Here is a 15,398-nt window from a genome sequence, read left to right as displayed (position 1 = left end):
AGCTTAGACTTTTTATTCTCTTCGGATTAAAATAACAAATCAAGGAAGAAACGTAAAGAAAAAGACCACAAATCGAGAGACAAAATTTGAGATTTTGCGATAATGTTGTACTGTATGATCTTTGAATTACTTTCGTGAGAGACTGTCTCCCCATATATTGAGGCATATCTCTCGGTGAAACCGTCTCATACAACAATTTGTGATGTCACTGATGGAGCTGATGTATATTTGCACGTTGCGAAAGCCGAAAAGGGCTCTAGACAAGATTCTCTACAAACAATTTCATTCATTGCTGCTCTACAAAATTCAATGTAAACAAAAAAAGTTCCTATATCTGCACTTATATTAGCCTCCACAAAAAAAGTGCGCCACAACAGACATCAGTTAATCTTAGGCTTTGCTCGCTTTGGTTTTAGAACCAGCCAAAGGATAAGGAAGACAATCAAGAATGCTGGAATGGTTGTTATGTCAAACACCACTTCGACCTTCCTTTCTGTTGTGCAGTGAATTGGATGCAGGAACGCTATAGTTGAATTCACTTTCTCATTGAAACTACAAGAACGGAAGTAAATTTCAGTTACATTTAGTACCAAAATTTACGAAAACTTGAACATCATTGTACAATGATTGGAGACATCATTCAGCACCTTAAAACAACGGAAATTTCAACGTAGAAACAAAAGGACAGACAGTGTCATGGTGTTAAAGCTGACATATGAGCAGAAATGAGCAAGACTGGCCAGTCATCAGAAGCTAGTAAATAGAGACATGGAACTTCCAGAATTTGGTGACGATTTTACACGAATGCAAGTGGGGGAAGTGTTTCTTCATTTGGAAAATGAGTTACACTACACGGGTAGAGTAAGCATGTGAGTTTACTCATCATGCCTCATTAACAAAGAAAAAATTGATCATTAAACTAGTATGAAACAGTTTAGAGTTGTTCATTCGGGTCAACGAGTTAATTTCGGGTTAGGTGTTTCGGGTCGGTTCAAAATTGGGTCCATTGTCAACATTGATTTTTTACCTTATTTAAAGTTCATTTTAAAGTCAGGTTGAGTTGGGTTCGATTTCAATGTCGGGTATATATCAAATCATTTTAACAGAGACAATGCACTCGAATAAATTTTAACAAACTCAACAACCTATATTTAAGTATGTCTTACCCTCTGGATGCATCATCCAAGGAGTAGAGAAGCCTTAATGCATCCAAGTACCGCAACTCTCCAGTAACAGTAGCAATCTGAAAGTGTATTTAGTTAGCACGGGCTTCAATTTTTAAACCCCAAGGTAAGGATATAGAGATCATTCAGCTACTTACTCTTTTCCACAAACCAACGACAAGATTATACTTGTTTATGAGGTCACGCTCCTGGGCCTTAAAAAGCTTGAACGATTTTTGAGCTGGTTGCAGTCAAGTTCACTCCAATATATACAAAGGATTTTCCACAAGGATGCAAATAGCCTTAATTTGTTTTTTAAATGTCACAATTCCATAATCAATCAAAGAGCATTTTGAAGTGTGCCGGACTTAAATATAAAAATAACAATGCCAAAGCCTTTTATTAATCCCAAAATATGGAAGCAACTACATGAACCGAATCAACTAACTTATCTAGATGTGGCGGCAACTATGCTAACTTTAATTGTACCTTTGAATTGGTCAACGCTCAAGCAGATCCATTTCCAACTCTTTCTTCCACAGGATGTTTTACAACACAAAATAAATGCAAAAGAAACCTTCATTGTTTTTAGTAAGGGTAATATGTTATACTCTCTAATGTCCCCATGAGATTGACACACTAGGAGAGGGGTATGTTTTTAATTTGTAGAGAATAAGGCAAAAAAATAGTGGATGGAAGGAATAAGTAGATGAGATAGAAAGATAGAATGAGTTTGTAGATGATATTAAAAGAGGTGGTGGGATCACAACCAAAAATGCAAATGGTCCAAAATCAAAGAGACGAACCAAAATGGAAAGTGTTTCAAATTCATGAGGACGGAGCGAGTATTGTTAAACAAAATCCAAACACCAATATTTATTAACTTCACACTGAGAAAAAGCCTAGGTCAGACAACCTGGTAACTGCAACACAAGAATTGTACGTTTAGTGACATGAGGAGCTTTGGACTTCTGAGCCATCAGGCCATTATCACTCATGCAAAGCAATAGGACAGCCAGAAACATTCCTGTTTTAATTCTCTCCAGCAAAGAATTTCAATACTTTATTAGTACTAAATACTTTTTCCTGGAGGGAAGGTGGAGTAATTGATATGAAAAACTCATGTAGGTTAGCTCAAAGCATTGGAAAAAAAAAACACCTGCACTGAGAACTGCAATATGCGTGAATGACTGATGCTAAGGACTTCTCCACCCTTTTCCCAATGCAAAGAAAACTTTCAATTGATATTTGGGAAAAAAAATGACAAAAATTTGGAATAAAAAGGCAAGGATACTAGTCTGCTCCAAGGCTAGACGGTGGATAGCTGAATTCACAAGCAGGATAGATTCTTCAAGGCCCGTGATAATATAGCTCCTCGCAATGGTATCTGAGTGAAATTGAGAGATTCTCCAGCCTTGAGAGGTAATAGAAAAAGGGTTGCAGCCGACAGACCATATCCAATCCTATGCACAAAACAATAACAGTGCCAAAGCCTTAATTCCAAGCACAAGAGATGCAATTTAGTAAACATAACAAAGCAAATTGATCTACTGAAAACTACGGAGATCCAAAAATACCATCAAATGTGTCACCATAAAAACTGATTATTATGAGTATTTATTGACGTTACTTAACCAAGCAAGTCTATTTTGGCAGAAAAATGCAAAAAATAAGATTAAAAATAACATATAATCCCATAGATTGCATCTTGGCCTTTAATATTTCTTTGTATGGATCCTCTAGATTAAACAAAGCAAGATATTAGTTTATATCTGAACAAGAGCCAAATCATCACCCAGACTTGAGCTTACTTCGGTCACATTATAGCTCATTCCTTAGCATGTATTGTTGATGTACAACAGAGATGCAAAGGGAATCGCCTAGGCATTATGATGGAGCATTGAAAGAAGCCGAATGGTGGCATCTGCTCGAACAAGGCATCATAGTGCTCGAACAAGCACCTGGGGTCAGAGACTTTCCTATATGATTTTCCGTATAGTTTGTATGAGACACGTCATATCCTTTTGCTAGGGATCATTTACTAATTTGATTGGTTGTATAAAGGGCCTAAGCTAGTATTAGGGTTATGTGTGGTGACTATTACAAAGAGAGAAATAGGGTTTGGGAGCATAGGGTATGTTTCCTTTGTATTAGTGTCAAATCTCTATTAAAGGAGTGAACCTTGAGCTCAAGTGAGTGAGTTCTAAGTTTTTGAGTGGTATTTTATTAATATGTTGTTGAATACTTAATGAAATATAACACTATTTGAGTTGGCGGTGTCCAAACACCATTTATATTGTTTTGTGTGCTTTTTCAAAGCTTTGATCTTTTTGCTTGTGTGTGCGTATTTTGTTTTCCACCTTGTTCTACACCTCTTCTCACTACCTAAGGATCCAAGATCCTTTTCTTTCAGTTTCAAATCCTAGGTGCTTAAGTTCCTGTTCACACTTTATTATTTGAAGAAGCATAATAGCACCAATTTAGGTGTATATAGACAGGAAGTAGTCAAGTACAGCACAACCAACTATGCCAATTATCTTTGCAGACAGAGTGAAGTCAAGTGAAAAAAGACAAAAGGGAAAGACAAAGAAAGAATAATGGAAGTAAATTGTGGCAGAAGAGTTCCAAAAGACCATAGGGAAGCAAAGCTACTTTAACGCAGCAAAATCAACTACTCCATACTTCATAGTATGTGACTTTACAGGGCAGCAACAGCTTTTACCAAGTTGGAATGATTGTCGACTACCAGATCCGCTGGTCTGCAATATTCACCCCAGCCCACAAGCACAAATCCTCAGCACGGAATATAATCCCAAAGCACCCAATGTCCAAAGACTTGAATATAGTAAATCAAGATGGTGGCAAGACCCTTGCATAGTTCCCCAACAGCATAGAGCTAGGGAAGCTAGGACCCCGTCAAAATCCGAACAACAAAGAGCACTCAACTACTAGTCTAATCTAGGACTAGTATAAACAGTCAACTAATAGTGATTGAACAGCATCCAAAGGGAGTCTTTCAGCAATTTAAAGCAAAAAGAGTGGTAGCCATGCAAAACCAAAAGGAAGACATAAAATGAATCTAACAAAATATACTACAACATCATATTACAATTACTTGTACAAAAATTTATTTGGCCACCACTCTATATAGTAGTGTCACTTCACAGTCTTGTCACAACATACAAAGCAAGCCTTAAATGCTTCACAAATGCAACATCAAATGCAGACAGTGTCAGAAAGTAACAACATGATAAAACTAGCACATACCTCGATAGCAGTTTCATGAGCATGACTGTACACAAGACTATGAGGAAGCAAACCAGCTAAATGTTCAGAAGCAGCAGCAATTGCAGCTTTTACTGGCCTCCTGAGACAATGAGGAGAAAAAAGAATGTAGAAAGTGATCAACAGCAGAACAGAATAAAAATCTAGAAGGTAAAACATGTATTAGGATATTATTTAATTTTAATTCCATGATATCACATTAGTCGACACAAAAGCTGTTAATTACTATCTTGCTGGAAAGTCTCTGTCAGGTACATAATTTTTTTACAAGGTGGCTTTCCAGAATAATTTCTTGATTCCAATCAAAAGCTCTAAGCCCCAGCAAACAATAAAAAGTTCTTTTATAAATTAAATAGCATCAGAAAATATACTAATTGTTGCAGATGCTTAATGTTTCCTTTTCTCAAAATGTTGATTCTCCACACAAACTACATATTTTCATGTTCAAATTGTCGTATACTTCCTACTATCAGAAAAAAAATCGATGGAACCTTGGAGATGATTAGACAAATCCAGCTTTACTGAGGGACGCTACATCCACCAAAATTATAATAGTAGATCAGCCGAGAGAAAATAATCCACAACCCCCTTTCATTTTCATTCTTGCTGCCTATTAAATTTAAAATAATAGGTGTTTCATGATAAATTTCCCCTTCCGCCCTCCATGCCAGAGGAAAATATTCTTTCTATTTACATTTGACCGTCATCATTAAGCAACCTGCGAATTGGCTTAAGCAAAGTGAAAATTGTCACATAAAAAGTTTGCTGACATATGTCATGCAACAACACTTCCAAAAGCATTCATCCTAATATCAGAGGTCATGAATTTTTAGAATTGCAATACAATAATACAGACTTAATGTGCATGAGTTTGAGTTTGTTCATGACGTGTTCACTTTGACAATACTTCACTCATGTTTTGACTTAGTAAAGTATACTCCTACAATTTAAACCTAACAATTAGAGATAGCTTTTCATAAGCACATACACATTGTAATGAACCCAGTAGTCAATGGGGTGGTCAGTATGACCAGCTCAAAAGACTAACTTAGCCTCTGTAGACATTGACAGTAGGAATACCAAAACCACATCCACATTGTAATGAACCAAGTAGTCAATGAGTTTAGCTTCAACTGCCAGGGTGGTCAGCTTGATACTAGACCAGCACAAAAGTTTACTTATCCTCTTTAAACATTACAGCAGCAAAACTAAAACCGTGTCAACCATCTGGGGGCTTTAGCCCTTTAATTTCCCCATCTGTAATAGTAATCTAAATCAAGAGCTTAGAAATGACATTTCCCAAATAAATATCACATGAGTTTTCTTATACCATGCATACCTGGCTCCAAATCTCCTACAACTACAGTCAACCCACTAACAGTCGTCTAAGGGCATCCTCAACAACAAATTAAATAAAAACAAAGCGGCTACAGCAAGAATAATATAATTTGAGAACAAGCCCTGAGGATCTTTACCTCAAATCCCAAAGTATTGAGCGCCCGTTGCATTGAAAATGACTTTCCCAGGAAGAGGCTTCTGACTGAACAACAATGATCATATCAGAAAGTGCTTTTGCCTGATAATATTTGTCAACCAACAATGGATCACTATAGATGAACCAGAAAATGGGAACCTCCAACGTCAATCTGCTATTAGCATGCATTCCTGCACAAAAAAAATATATGCTTTATGAACTTGAGGTGCCACATCCCAAGGAAAACTATGCTAGGATGGTTATCACAACAATTCAAAAGGCAAAACAAAACTGCTACAATTGATTTTCCATCTATCAAAGCACCGATAGACACCAAAGATACATAAGTAATTGCATTTAAAAGTATTATTTCAACGAGGAATCAAGGAGCCACTATCTGTAGTATCCACTAATAGCTATGAACATAAATGAAAGCCACAAGAGTTTTTGAAGAAACTTATAGTTCCATTGTTTGAATAGAGGGAAAATCAGTTGGTGATACTTGGCTACATACTATCCCAGAAAGGCAGAAATTTCACAAAACATTTAATGTTAAAAGATAACCCTCAAGTCAAGGCCATGAAATCACCTTTTAGTGCATTATGGTCATTGATCCTCTGCAGTTGATGTTGAAGAATGGAAGAATCAAGATAGTTGGAGACAACCTTTTTATAAGTTCCATTGACAAATAACATTGGCAAAGCAGCTGCTCGCCGAGCAACAGAGAAAGCCATAGCCAAAGCAGGATCATCTGAAAGTGGCAACCTACAAGCACCACAAACACATCAATCAATTGTCATATTTCTTGAGCTTCCTCTGCGCTCCAAACTCCAACATTATTTAACCCATTTGAACAAAATCTAACAGGAAATAGTTTCATTTCGGAAAATTTTTACAAGGTGTGCTATTGTCTACCAACGTATAATATTAGATAAAAAGGAAAAAAGAACCACAGCTTTCAATCCATACCTAGGTGTATTGTAGCTAAAAAATTCAAGAAATTTTCTCCGAATTGCTAGTGCTTCTTACAAGGACAACTATTTAAACGAGCTGAAGGCCCGCAACACTTAGCACTTAGCAGTTTCATTTTCTTATAACACATGTTGCTTGGTCAGTCAGTTATAAACTAGTATAAGATTAGCTAAAAACTAAACAAATTTTGTGTCTATAAGTGGACAAATGTCTGTTGTTATGAAGGAAGAGACACTGCTCACATCAACCATTATTGAAAAAGTTAATATGTGATGTGTGATGTGTGATGTTGTTATGGTAATTATTTCTTTGTGGCTTCTTTATGAAAAGGTATCTGCAGTACTAGGCTCATAATTTTCATGACAAATACAGCACCCATATACATAGGTAATTTGGTATTGTTAAGACAATTGTCTCTTCTTTGTATCTCAAAAGTAGCATTGTGAAACCCAAATGTCCCGTGTAGTAATTGGTATAATACTTTTAGGAAAGCATGTTTTCGCCTGCCAAGAGTTAAATAGCTGGGGCATTAGTCATTACAAATTTCTCCAATTTTCTAATATCTAAAATGGTAAAACATTTGAACAATTGATCTAGATGTAAATTTTTCTAGATGGGTAACAATCATTGTTAGCAAACAGTACCTTAAAGAACACTTGTTTCTAGAATAATTTCTAGACACCATCAGAAATTTGAAAATACTTAATGTTTCTAGAATCTATAGTAAAAGTGAGCTATTTTATATATGCAAACATCTAGTAAGTTTACACATAAGGAGCTGAATTAGAGACTAGAATCGGCTACTTGTTGAAAATCAAACTCATGAAAATTTTCTATTGAATTTTAGTCCTAGACTCCTAGTTATATAATCAACTTTTGAAAATTCAGAGTAACATGATTTGGATGAAGGAAAAGCCCGTCAGTGCCCTAACAGTAAAGTTTAAGTTTTTTGCTAGCAAACAGTACCTTCAGAAACTGATTTCCTGAATTAGAAGGAATCACCAACATGTACATAACACACATATCACTAACCAGCCATAGAGTTGTGCTCTATCATTAAAAACATTGAGAGGATGATCACAAAAAAAGGGGAAGAAGTAAAAGGCTTAAAGATTCAGCCCAGTGTAGGCTTTGCAGCCTTGCAGGTCAAGTTTTCTAGTTGCTCTGTTAACATCAAAGAACACTCATTCTTTGAGGAATTAAATTTTAGGTTGCATTACGTATTAGTTATCTTTCACATTCCATTCAAACTTTTCGGCCCATCATCAAAAATACTACATTTACACAACTAAAGAAAGTTGAGAAGTATTTTGAGATCTTCCAAAAAGGAACATTAGAATACTTGAGGAGGACGTCGTAATAATACTTACATATGTTGGCTGAACATCACCTTCTGAGAAGATAATAACAAAGATGATAGCCCATCCGTTATAGCCTTTATATCCACAGGCAAAAGCTTAACATTCCGGACTTTCTGCAACATTAATAAAAATTAGTTTTGTTGTTCTAGCCTTCTAGGTTGACCCAAAATGTAAATGAAAAATGATATCAGCTACAGTAGACAGGTAAAGTTTAGTAAGAAAAAATTATGTGTGGAAATTCACAAATAGAATATTTGAGTAAAAGTAAGGCACCAACACATTTTGATAACATTAAAATAGTTCACATGAGCAGACGTTTTTCTCTTCAAATTTATGCTAGAAATCATTTATTAGGTGTTTCCTTCTTTGTCAATGAAGTTGGCCCCTTTTCAAATTTTGAATGGGTTCTAGAAAAATAGTGGAAAACTTTCCATCTTTCCCTTTAAAAAGGATTAAGAAAAAGCTCAATTAATTTAGGTTTTGCGGTTACGCTATATAAATCACATTTCTAGAGTATTTTGAAAGTACCCTTATTATAATACGGAAACATGTATAACTCAATATTTGAGAGAAACCAACAAATTTTGAAATTGAAAATATACCGACACCCTATATTTTCATATGGATAATAAAGTATTTCAAGGAGCAATTACTATAATTCAGGAGGCCAAAATGAAAACACATTCACGGAAACGCAGACAGCCACAAAAAGGGGACAGTATAAAAGGGAAGGAGGTGCAACAGACAGACAGCAGATAAAGGGAGAGGAAGAGAGCGAGCTAGAAGAAAAGAATGAGAAATAGTACATCTTGAGTGATGAAGAATAGCTGATAAGATATTTGCTCATAGAAATGGAAACGTCCATCAGCAACTGAAGGAGCTATGACATGCCTCATAGATCCCCATAATATTGAGCCTAAGTGTGACAAAAAGGTATCACGAGCAACTGTGTAATTTTGGAACTTCTGCAACAGCAAAACTATTTTGGTTGAGAACTTGCACAAATGAAAAATCAAATTTTCCAGCAGCAATAGATTCGAAACGAATAAAAAAATATCTCTAAGATACATGGCTTTATTGCAAATTTCATTAGTGCAAAGGTAATACAGTCTATAGAAGAATACCTCAGCGGTATCACTAAATAGATTCCAGCTCTCCATTCGCTTTAACGCGTCCACAGCTTTTCTCCTGTGATTTTCATCGTATTCGTCACCTTCCATAGACTGGAGCTCATTCTTCAGTTCCTGCATTCTCTCATCAAGTTCTGTGATACAAGATCCATAGGTTTAATAAATCAAAAGTTCATGCAGCATTTGCAAATATTTATATGCCTAACAAAGTGCTCTACCATGTAAACAAAAACAAACTATAGAAAAGTTGCTCTGCTCAAGACGTAGAGACCAAGAATCAAGCCTCTCAATTATCATAACAAAGCAATAACAAACTTAGTCTCAGATTCTCAGCACCTAAGACAATTACCTTCACAAAGGGCAAGCTTAGCTCTCCTTCCTTTACAGTGTTTAAAAGAAAAAAGTTCATAGATATCAATTTCTGCAAGAAGGATGTCAATAGCCTCATGTTCTCTCTGCAAAATTTCAAGAACTTTATTGAGAAGGTGAATAGAAAAAGAATCAGCAGTCATGCATATTCATAAATTAACTACTGAGCTCTGACAGCCCAAACACACAGAGCCCCAAGCAAAAGAACATATTTATTTCACCCTAAAACCAATTCTGAAGCAATTCATCAACTCATCGTTCAAATAGAGGTTTTGGTAAGAGCGTTACTGTATAGGGATGGCAATTCAGTCCCGAATCCGACCCTAATCCGATTCGAGGAAAATAATCCGATTCGAGTCCGAGGAAAAGGTTATCCGACTTTAACTCCGACTTCACGATCCGAATCCAAGTTAGAGACAGACCAGAGTTGGACCTTGTTAAAAATCCGATACTTCGACCCGACTCCGACCCTGAAGGAAATCCGACTTTGAATTTGACTTTTAACCCAATATTTTGTTTCCTTTAAAACTCTAGACGTGACTAATTCAAGCTCTCTCTCATACTAATTGTAATTTTCGATTTTTAAAAAATACTTAGTATTTTTATTTAGATCAATCAATCAAAATACGACAAATCAGATCAAGAGAAATAAAATACGCCAAATCAAAATGCGAGAAAATTTTGTTAAATTGTAGTATTAGGAATATTTCTCATGTTAAACTTGAATTCAAAGTACATATTTTTTTGTTAAATTGTATTTGAAAAATATATTTTGTTAACTTCGTATGCTTTAAATCATTAGTACAATATCACAACGATAAAGTTTGATAATAATCCGACTCCGTTGGCGGTCCGAGAGTCCGAGTTGGGGCAAACTTGGAGTATGCATAATCCGACTCCGAGTGGAGGTGGACTGAAAAAAAAAAGCTCGACTAAAATCCGGAGCAAAGTCGGAGTATATATAATCCGAGCCGAGTCCGACCCATTTCCATCCCTAGCGTTACACTACTATATATAGGAGATGAGAGACCTTTAGGATTTTCTGCCAAAAGATCAGATATATAATTGAAAATGTCGAGGATCAAAGACTAACAAATGTAAATACTCCTAGATATTCCAACATTGTTCAATGAAAGAACATAAACAGTTGGAACAAGGTGAATATTAGAATTGCTACCAGGCAAGGTGAACACATAAAATTTTAACTTCATTGTTAAAAAACTTACATCCACCCTAAAAGAATTATAAATCAGAAAAGATTTGAAGTATCACTTACATCCCCGAAAACTGAAAATTTTTCTTGAATAGCATCTTGCAGACGATCTTCAGCTTCCTCTTCTGAAATCTCTGTGAGCAACACAGATCAAAAGAATGTTATATTAGAGGCAATCAAAAGCTTATTAACATGTATGGAACCCTTTACCGGCCAATTCCTTTTGCCGATCAACTTTAAATGCCATTCACTATGTTTAAATCAGTTAGAGTGCAAAATCACACATAGCAACTTTAAATGCCATCCACTATGTTTTTTTAAGGTTGTACTAAACAAGATTCTAATAAGTGGGATTAGCAACACTTCTCATACTGTTTTTCTTTTCTTCTATTTTTTATTGGGGTGGATAACAAATAAAAACAAAATAATCAGTCCAGTGCTAAATAAAGGCTCTAGCTACAGAAGCAGTTTGGAGTTTAGAGGTACAATCCCAGATTACCAGAAGAGCCCTATCTTGCACATTATCATAGGTCAAGAAAAATATGTCAGGTTAGCTAAATACAGCTTTTTATAGACAACTATATCAAGTGCAGGTGCAGGTGCATAATCAATCCTCATGGGGCAGTGGAAAAATAAGACTACTTGGCCAATGACAATAAACCTTAAATAATTATAAAAAATTAAGCAATCAGAGTCTCAGGTTATAGCCAAGATTGAAAATGCAAGCATGGCCTAATCCAAGTCAACAAAAAGAGAAAAGCACGAAGTAAAACATCTTGATGAGCAAAATAACAGGTCAAGGGAAAAAGAAAATTTGACGGTTGGACCTGCAACTGCACCAATTGTTTTTGTTATGTTTGGCAAACTTTCCTCGGTGCGAACACCTTGTCCTCCAACAGCAGGACCCCAAGTAACAGGACCAGCGCTAAGATCAATAAACGCCCACCTGAAAATGAAAAATTAACAGATCAGGGAAATATTGACTAATTAGCCTATGCAAGAAGTGGGGAAGTACCTGTCTTTTCCTATCCATGTATCTGTGAGACACTCAGCATAAAGGCTGCTCAGATCCCCAGACTTAAGCTCCTTTCGCAAAGCAAGCTTTAGATCTCCACTTTTACCATTCAATAGCTACACAACAAACAGTAAGAAGAAAAATAAAAATCTTCAGTTACTTCTAAAGGCTAACATCATTCAAATCATGATAACTTTACGAAAATGAATGAGGAATCACCTGCAAAACTTTCATTTGAATTATATAATCTGTATCTTTTCCTTGATACAACTTTTCAATTTTATCTAGAGCATCTGACCATCTATTAAACCACTCTACCTACAAAGATAAACAAGAATGTTAAATTAAATTGTGTACAAAGGTATCATCACAACAACAATGCTAGAGCCTTAACACCAAAAGATTGAGGTCAGCTACATGAACCAATATATCAGTTACAATGGTCGTCCACATGGATTCATCGTGCACCTAAATTTTTTCACTCCCCCTCCCCCTCCTCCACACCCCCACCCTTGTTCCCATCAGTTTTCACATAAAGTACAAAAATTAAAAATCTGTGAAAACGATGCTATATTAGAGACAAACAACATGTTTCAATCTCTAATATCACCAAGATCGAATGTATGAAGTCTTGTGACAAACAAATTACACTATTAATGATATCGATGTTTGTCGGAGATAATAATGCAATAAAACGAGACAAAGATTTAACGAGGTTCACCCAATTAAGGCTACGTCCTCCGCTATGTATTATCTCTTATATTATCACAAAGAAGTTCAAAGAACTCTCAAATGGAGAATTACAATAGAGGAGATTAGGCTTGTGTTTAGGCTTAGGGTGTTTTGTGGATATTTTTGATGAGTATACAAGGTCACTATTTATAGGGACTAAGTTCATAACTGGTTTACATATTAAAAGACCACAAATAAATAGAGCAATTAACGCCTTGGAAGATCAACAGTTGCTGTCCAGAACCCTGCTCGACCCTTGCTCGTTCAAGCACTTCACAAATGAGGCCACTGATCTGTATCTGCTAGCTGCTGTCTTCTGTCTATTAAAGTGCTCGTTCGAGCCCAGATCTGCTCGTTTGAGCACTGTGTCGATCCACTTTCTAATTGCTACTGGTTCCACGCCTTGCATAAGTTAAGATACCACTTTGTAAAAGCATCCAATATCAGTTACTACATCATCATATCCCATCAATCACAAAAACTAAGACTCCTTCAATGCATAATGCATTAATCCACTCATTTAAACATCTTCATAAACCTCCCTCTTAATGTGCATATTCAATACACACACACACTTTAACACACATTAATCCACCCATGGGATTCCTTCTCTATGCTCACATAAAGCATAGATTTTATTTGGTGCACTCAAGTCACCATTAACATTAACAATCTGCATTCTCAAAGTTCAACTCAACAAGTTTTCCACCCAGCAGTTCAATTCTTTTCCACAAAAAACCTTGAAACCCATAAAAAGTAGTGTATGCATCTGCATAAACATATCTTTGAAGCTCACGCAATAACAATGACAGAGATTTAGGATGGTATGCACCCTCCCACACATATACCACACAAACATGCAATTAACAAACCAGGCTGTTACAGGACTACAATGTAAAGAGAAACATGAATAACCTATCAAAATTTCAAACAAATAGACACAAACCGAATCAGTTCCTTCTGTTGTTGTCCATGCAAACTTAGCCATTGGGTGCTTTTCGTATAGAGGTATGTGAATCTTTTCAATTGCTAAAAAAACCAAATGAGTAGATGTTGTTAGCGAACATAAAACATATAAAGCCTGATTATACATTCAGCACGTGCCAAAACATATCGTAATAGAGGAAGAAGCTTAAGAAGAAATATATGTACCAAGAGTACTCTCGGGATTGCTTTTTGATTCACGTAATATAGCTTGCAAGGTTGTATTCTGCACCAAACACAGCATCATAACACATATTTGCATCAAGCAAAGATAATATCAACAAAACTTGAATAACAACAATTCTACACAGCATTCACATTGATAAAACTGTAAAGCTTAAGTTTGCCCGCCAATCCATAGTGCAAAAATGCAGTCGCCATATGGCACGGTGATGCCCCTAACAGGAATATGATACAGTTAAAGGAATGACAAACATCAATTCTTTGTTTTCAAAACTTCCAACAATGCGGCCTTGTTTTTGCACTATGCGTCAACAAGACAATCAATACAAATATGACACAGACTTCTTACTTCTTACCAAAAAGTTTCAAGCAATATAATATAACTAGTCAAAAATCTGAAACAGCAACATAATTCAACTGTTATGGGGGTAAAATCAATTAAGAAAGAGTAAACCACCTGTCTTAGAAAGTTTATCTCTGATTCAGACAACCCTCTCCTGCAGTCCAATTAATAACACAATTGGAATGAGAAGAAACACAGAACATAGTCAAAATTCAAGCTTACTAGATGCAACAACAAACCTGTATCCATATCTAGTTAAATTAGCATTGTGCTTGTGGTTCAAAATAAAAATGTTATATGCATTCTCAAGTTGAAAAGATTCAATGAGGCTATTGAAAATCACTTCCATCATATCCAGGTCTACTTGCCACAAAGACTCTTTACTTTCCCTGTTAAAACAATAAAAAATGGGCAAAAAAAAATGAATTTCTATTAAGAGGTAAAAATCACCACAGAAAGTTAAGAGCCAAAACAAAATGTGGAACCAATCTATATTTTTCAGATTTAAAATAAACTAGGCAAGTACCGAACAAGCAAATTTGGTTGTGAACTTACAATCAACAATGTACCACAACAATTATATCTTTTTCTATTATATAAGCTATTTCCTTCTCTGCTTACCCCTCTATCCTGAATCAAGTCCCACAATACTATTAAATATCGCAATAATTATGAAGTTCAACCTTTATTCAAGGCAGTAAAATCACAATTCCTATCTATGTGTTTACTCTCCACATCATGGGGCGAGGCATGACAAACAAGGAGACTAGAAATATTCAGAAAGAAAAAAAAATTGATGAGAATGATCCCAAACTATCATTTAACTTCTTTAAACAGGTCAAACTTTTAATCAACTGTCTATAGTTCTAACTTTTGAGAGACTCTTAATAAAATGATTCTCAAACAAAACTACCGATTCAAGTCATAAAAAGCATGTCTCAGCTCTCAAAACTTAATTGCCACAACAACAAGAGTCCTTCAACCACTATTTACAGAAAGTCCTTCAGCCACTATAGGCCAAATCTAAAACAACCAGGCCCCTTCATCATCATAACAAGTGAATCACTATATAAGCCATTAGACCTCCAGCCTCCGCCACTATAACCATTCTTCCCCCCTTCCAGCAATCCCAACTCCATCTTTACCCTATCCATCGTCAATCATACTTCTAGCC

The 15,398-nt window shown here is 35.8% G+C and overlaps 1 protein-coding gene across 1 annotated transcript in view; it reads right to left on the bottom strand.

The window, feature by feature from the left end:
* Positions 1-92: 92 nt before the first annotated feature.
* The window catches only part of LOC130798252 (uncharacterized), a 28,891-nt gene continuing 13,585 nt past the window's right edge, over positions 93-15,398 (bottom strand). Inside the window, exons 7-25 of the mRNA XM_057661165.1 lie at positions 14,464-14,613; positions 14,339-14,378; positions 13,867-13,924; positions 13,661-13,743; positions 12,202-12,300; positions 11,983-12,098; positions 11,795-11,913; positions 11,031-11,101; positions 9,735-9,840; positions 9,380-9,519; positions 9,062-9,220; positions 8,265-8,368; positions 6,512-6,687; positions 5,924-6,113; positions 4,431-4,530; positions 2,458-2,626; positions 1,322-1,404; positions 1,167-1,243; positions 93-552 (exon numbers count right to left, since the gene is read on the bottom strand). Coding sequence (XP_057517148.1) covers positions 381-552; positions 1,167-1,243; positions 1,322-1,404; positions 2,458-2,626; positions 4,431-4,530; positions 5,924-6,113; positions 6,512-6,687; positions 8,265-8,368; positions 9,062-9,220; positions 9,380-9,519; positions 9,735-9,840; positions 11,031-11,101; positions 11,795-11,913; positions 11,983-12,098; positions 12,202-12,300; positions 13,661-13,743; positions 13,867-13,924; positions 14,339-14,378; positions 14,464-14,613 — 2,212 coding nt within the window. The 3' untranslated portion in view covers positions 93-380. The remainder of the gene's footprint in view (positions 553-1,166; positions 1,244-1,321; positions 1,405-2,457; positions 2,627-4,430; positions 4,531-5,923; positions 6,114-6,511; positions 6,688-8,264; positions 8,369-9,061; positions 9,221-9,379; positions 9,520-9,734; positions 9,841-11,030; positions 11,102-11,794; positions 11,914-11,982; positions 12,099-12,201; positions 12,301-13,660; positions 13,744-13,866; positions 13,925-14,338; positions 14,379-14,463; positions 14,614-15,398) is intronic.

This window comes from Amaranthus tricolor, chromosome 13, assembly GCF_026212465.1.
Source record: "Amaranthus tricolor cultivar Red isolate AtriRed21 chromosome 13, ASM2621246v1, whole genome shotgun sequence".
Taxonomy (NCBI): domain Eukaryota; kingdom Viridiplantae; phylum Streptophyta; class Magnoliopsida; order Caryophyllales; family Amaranthaceae; genus Amaranthus; species Amaranthus tricolor.
The sequence above is the reverse complement of the archived record's forward strand: the minus strand, read 5'-3'. Positions and strand labels throughout refer to the sequence as shown.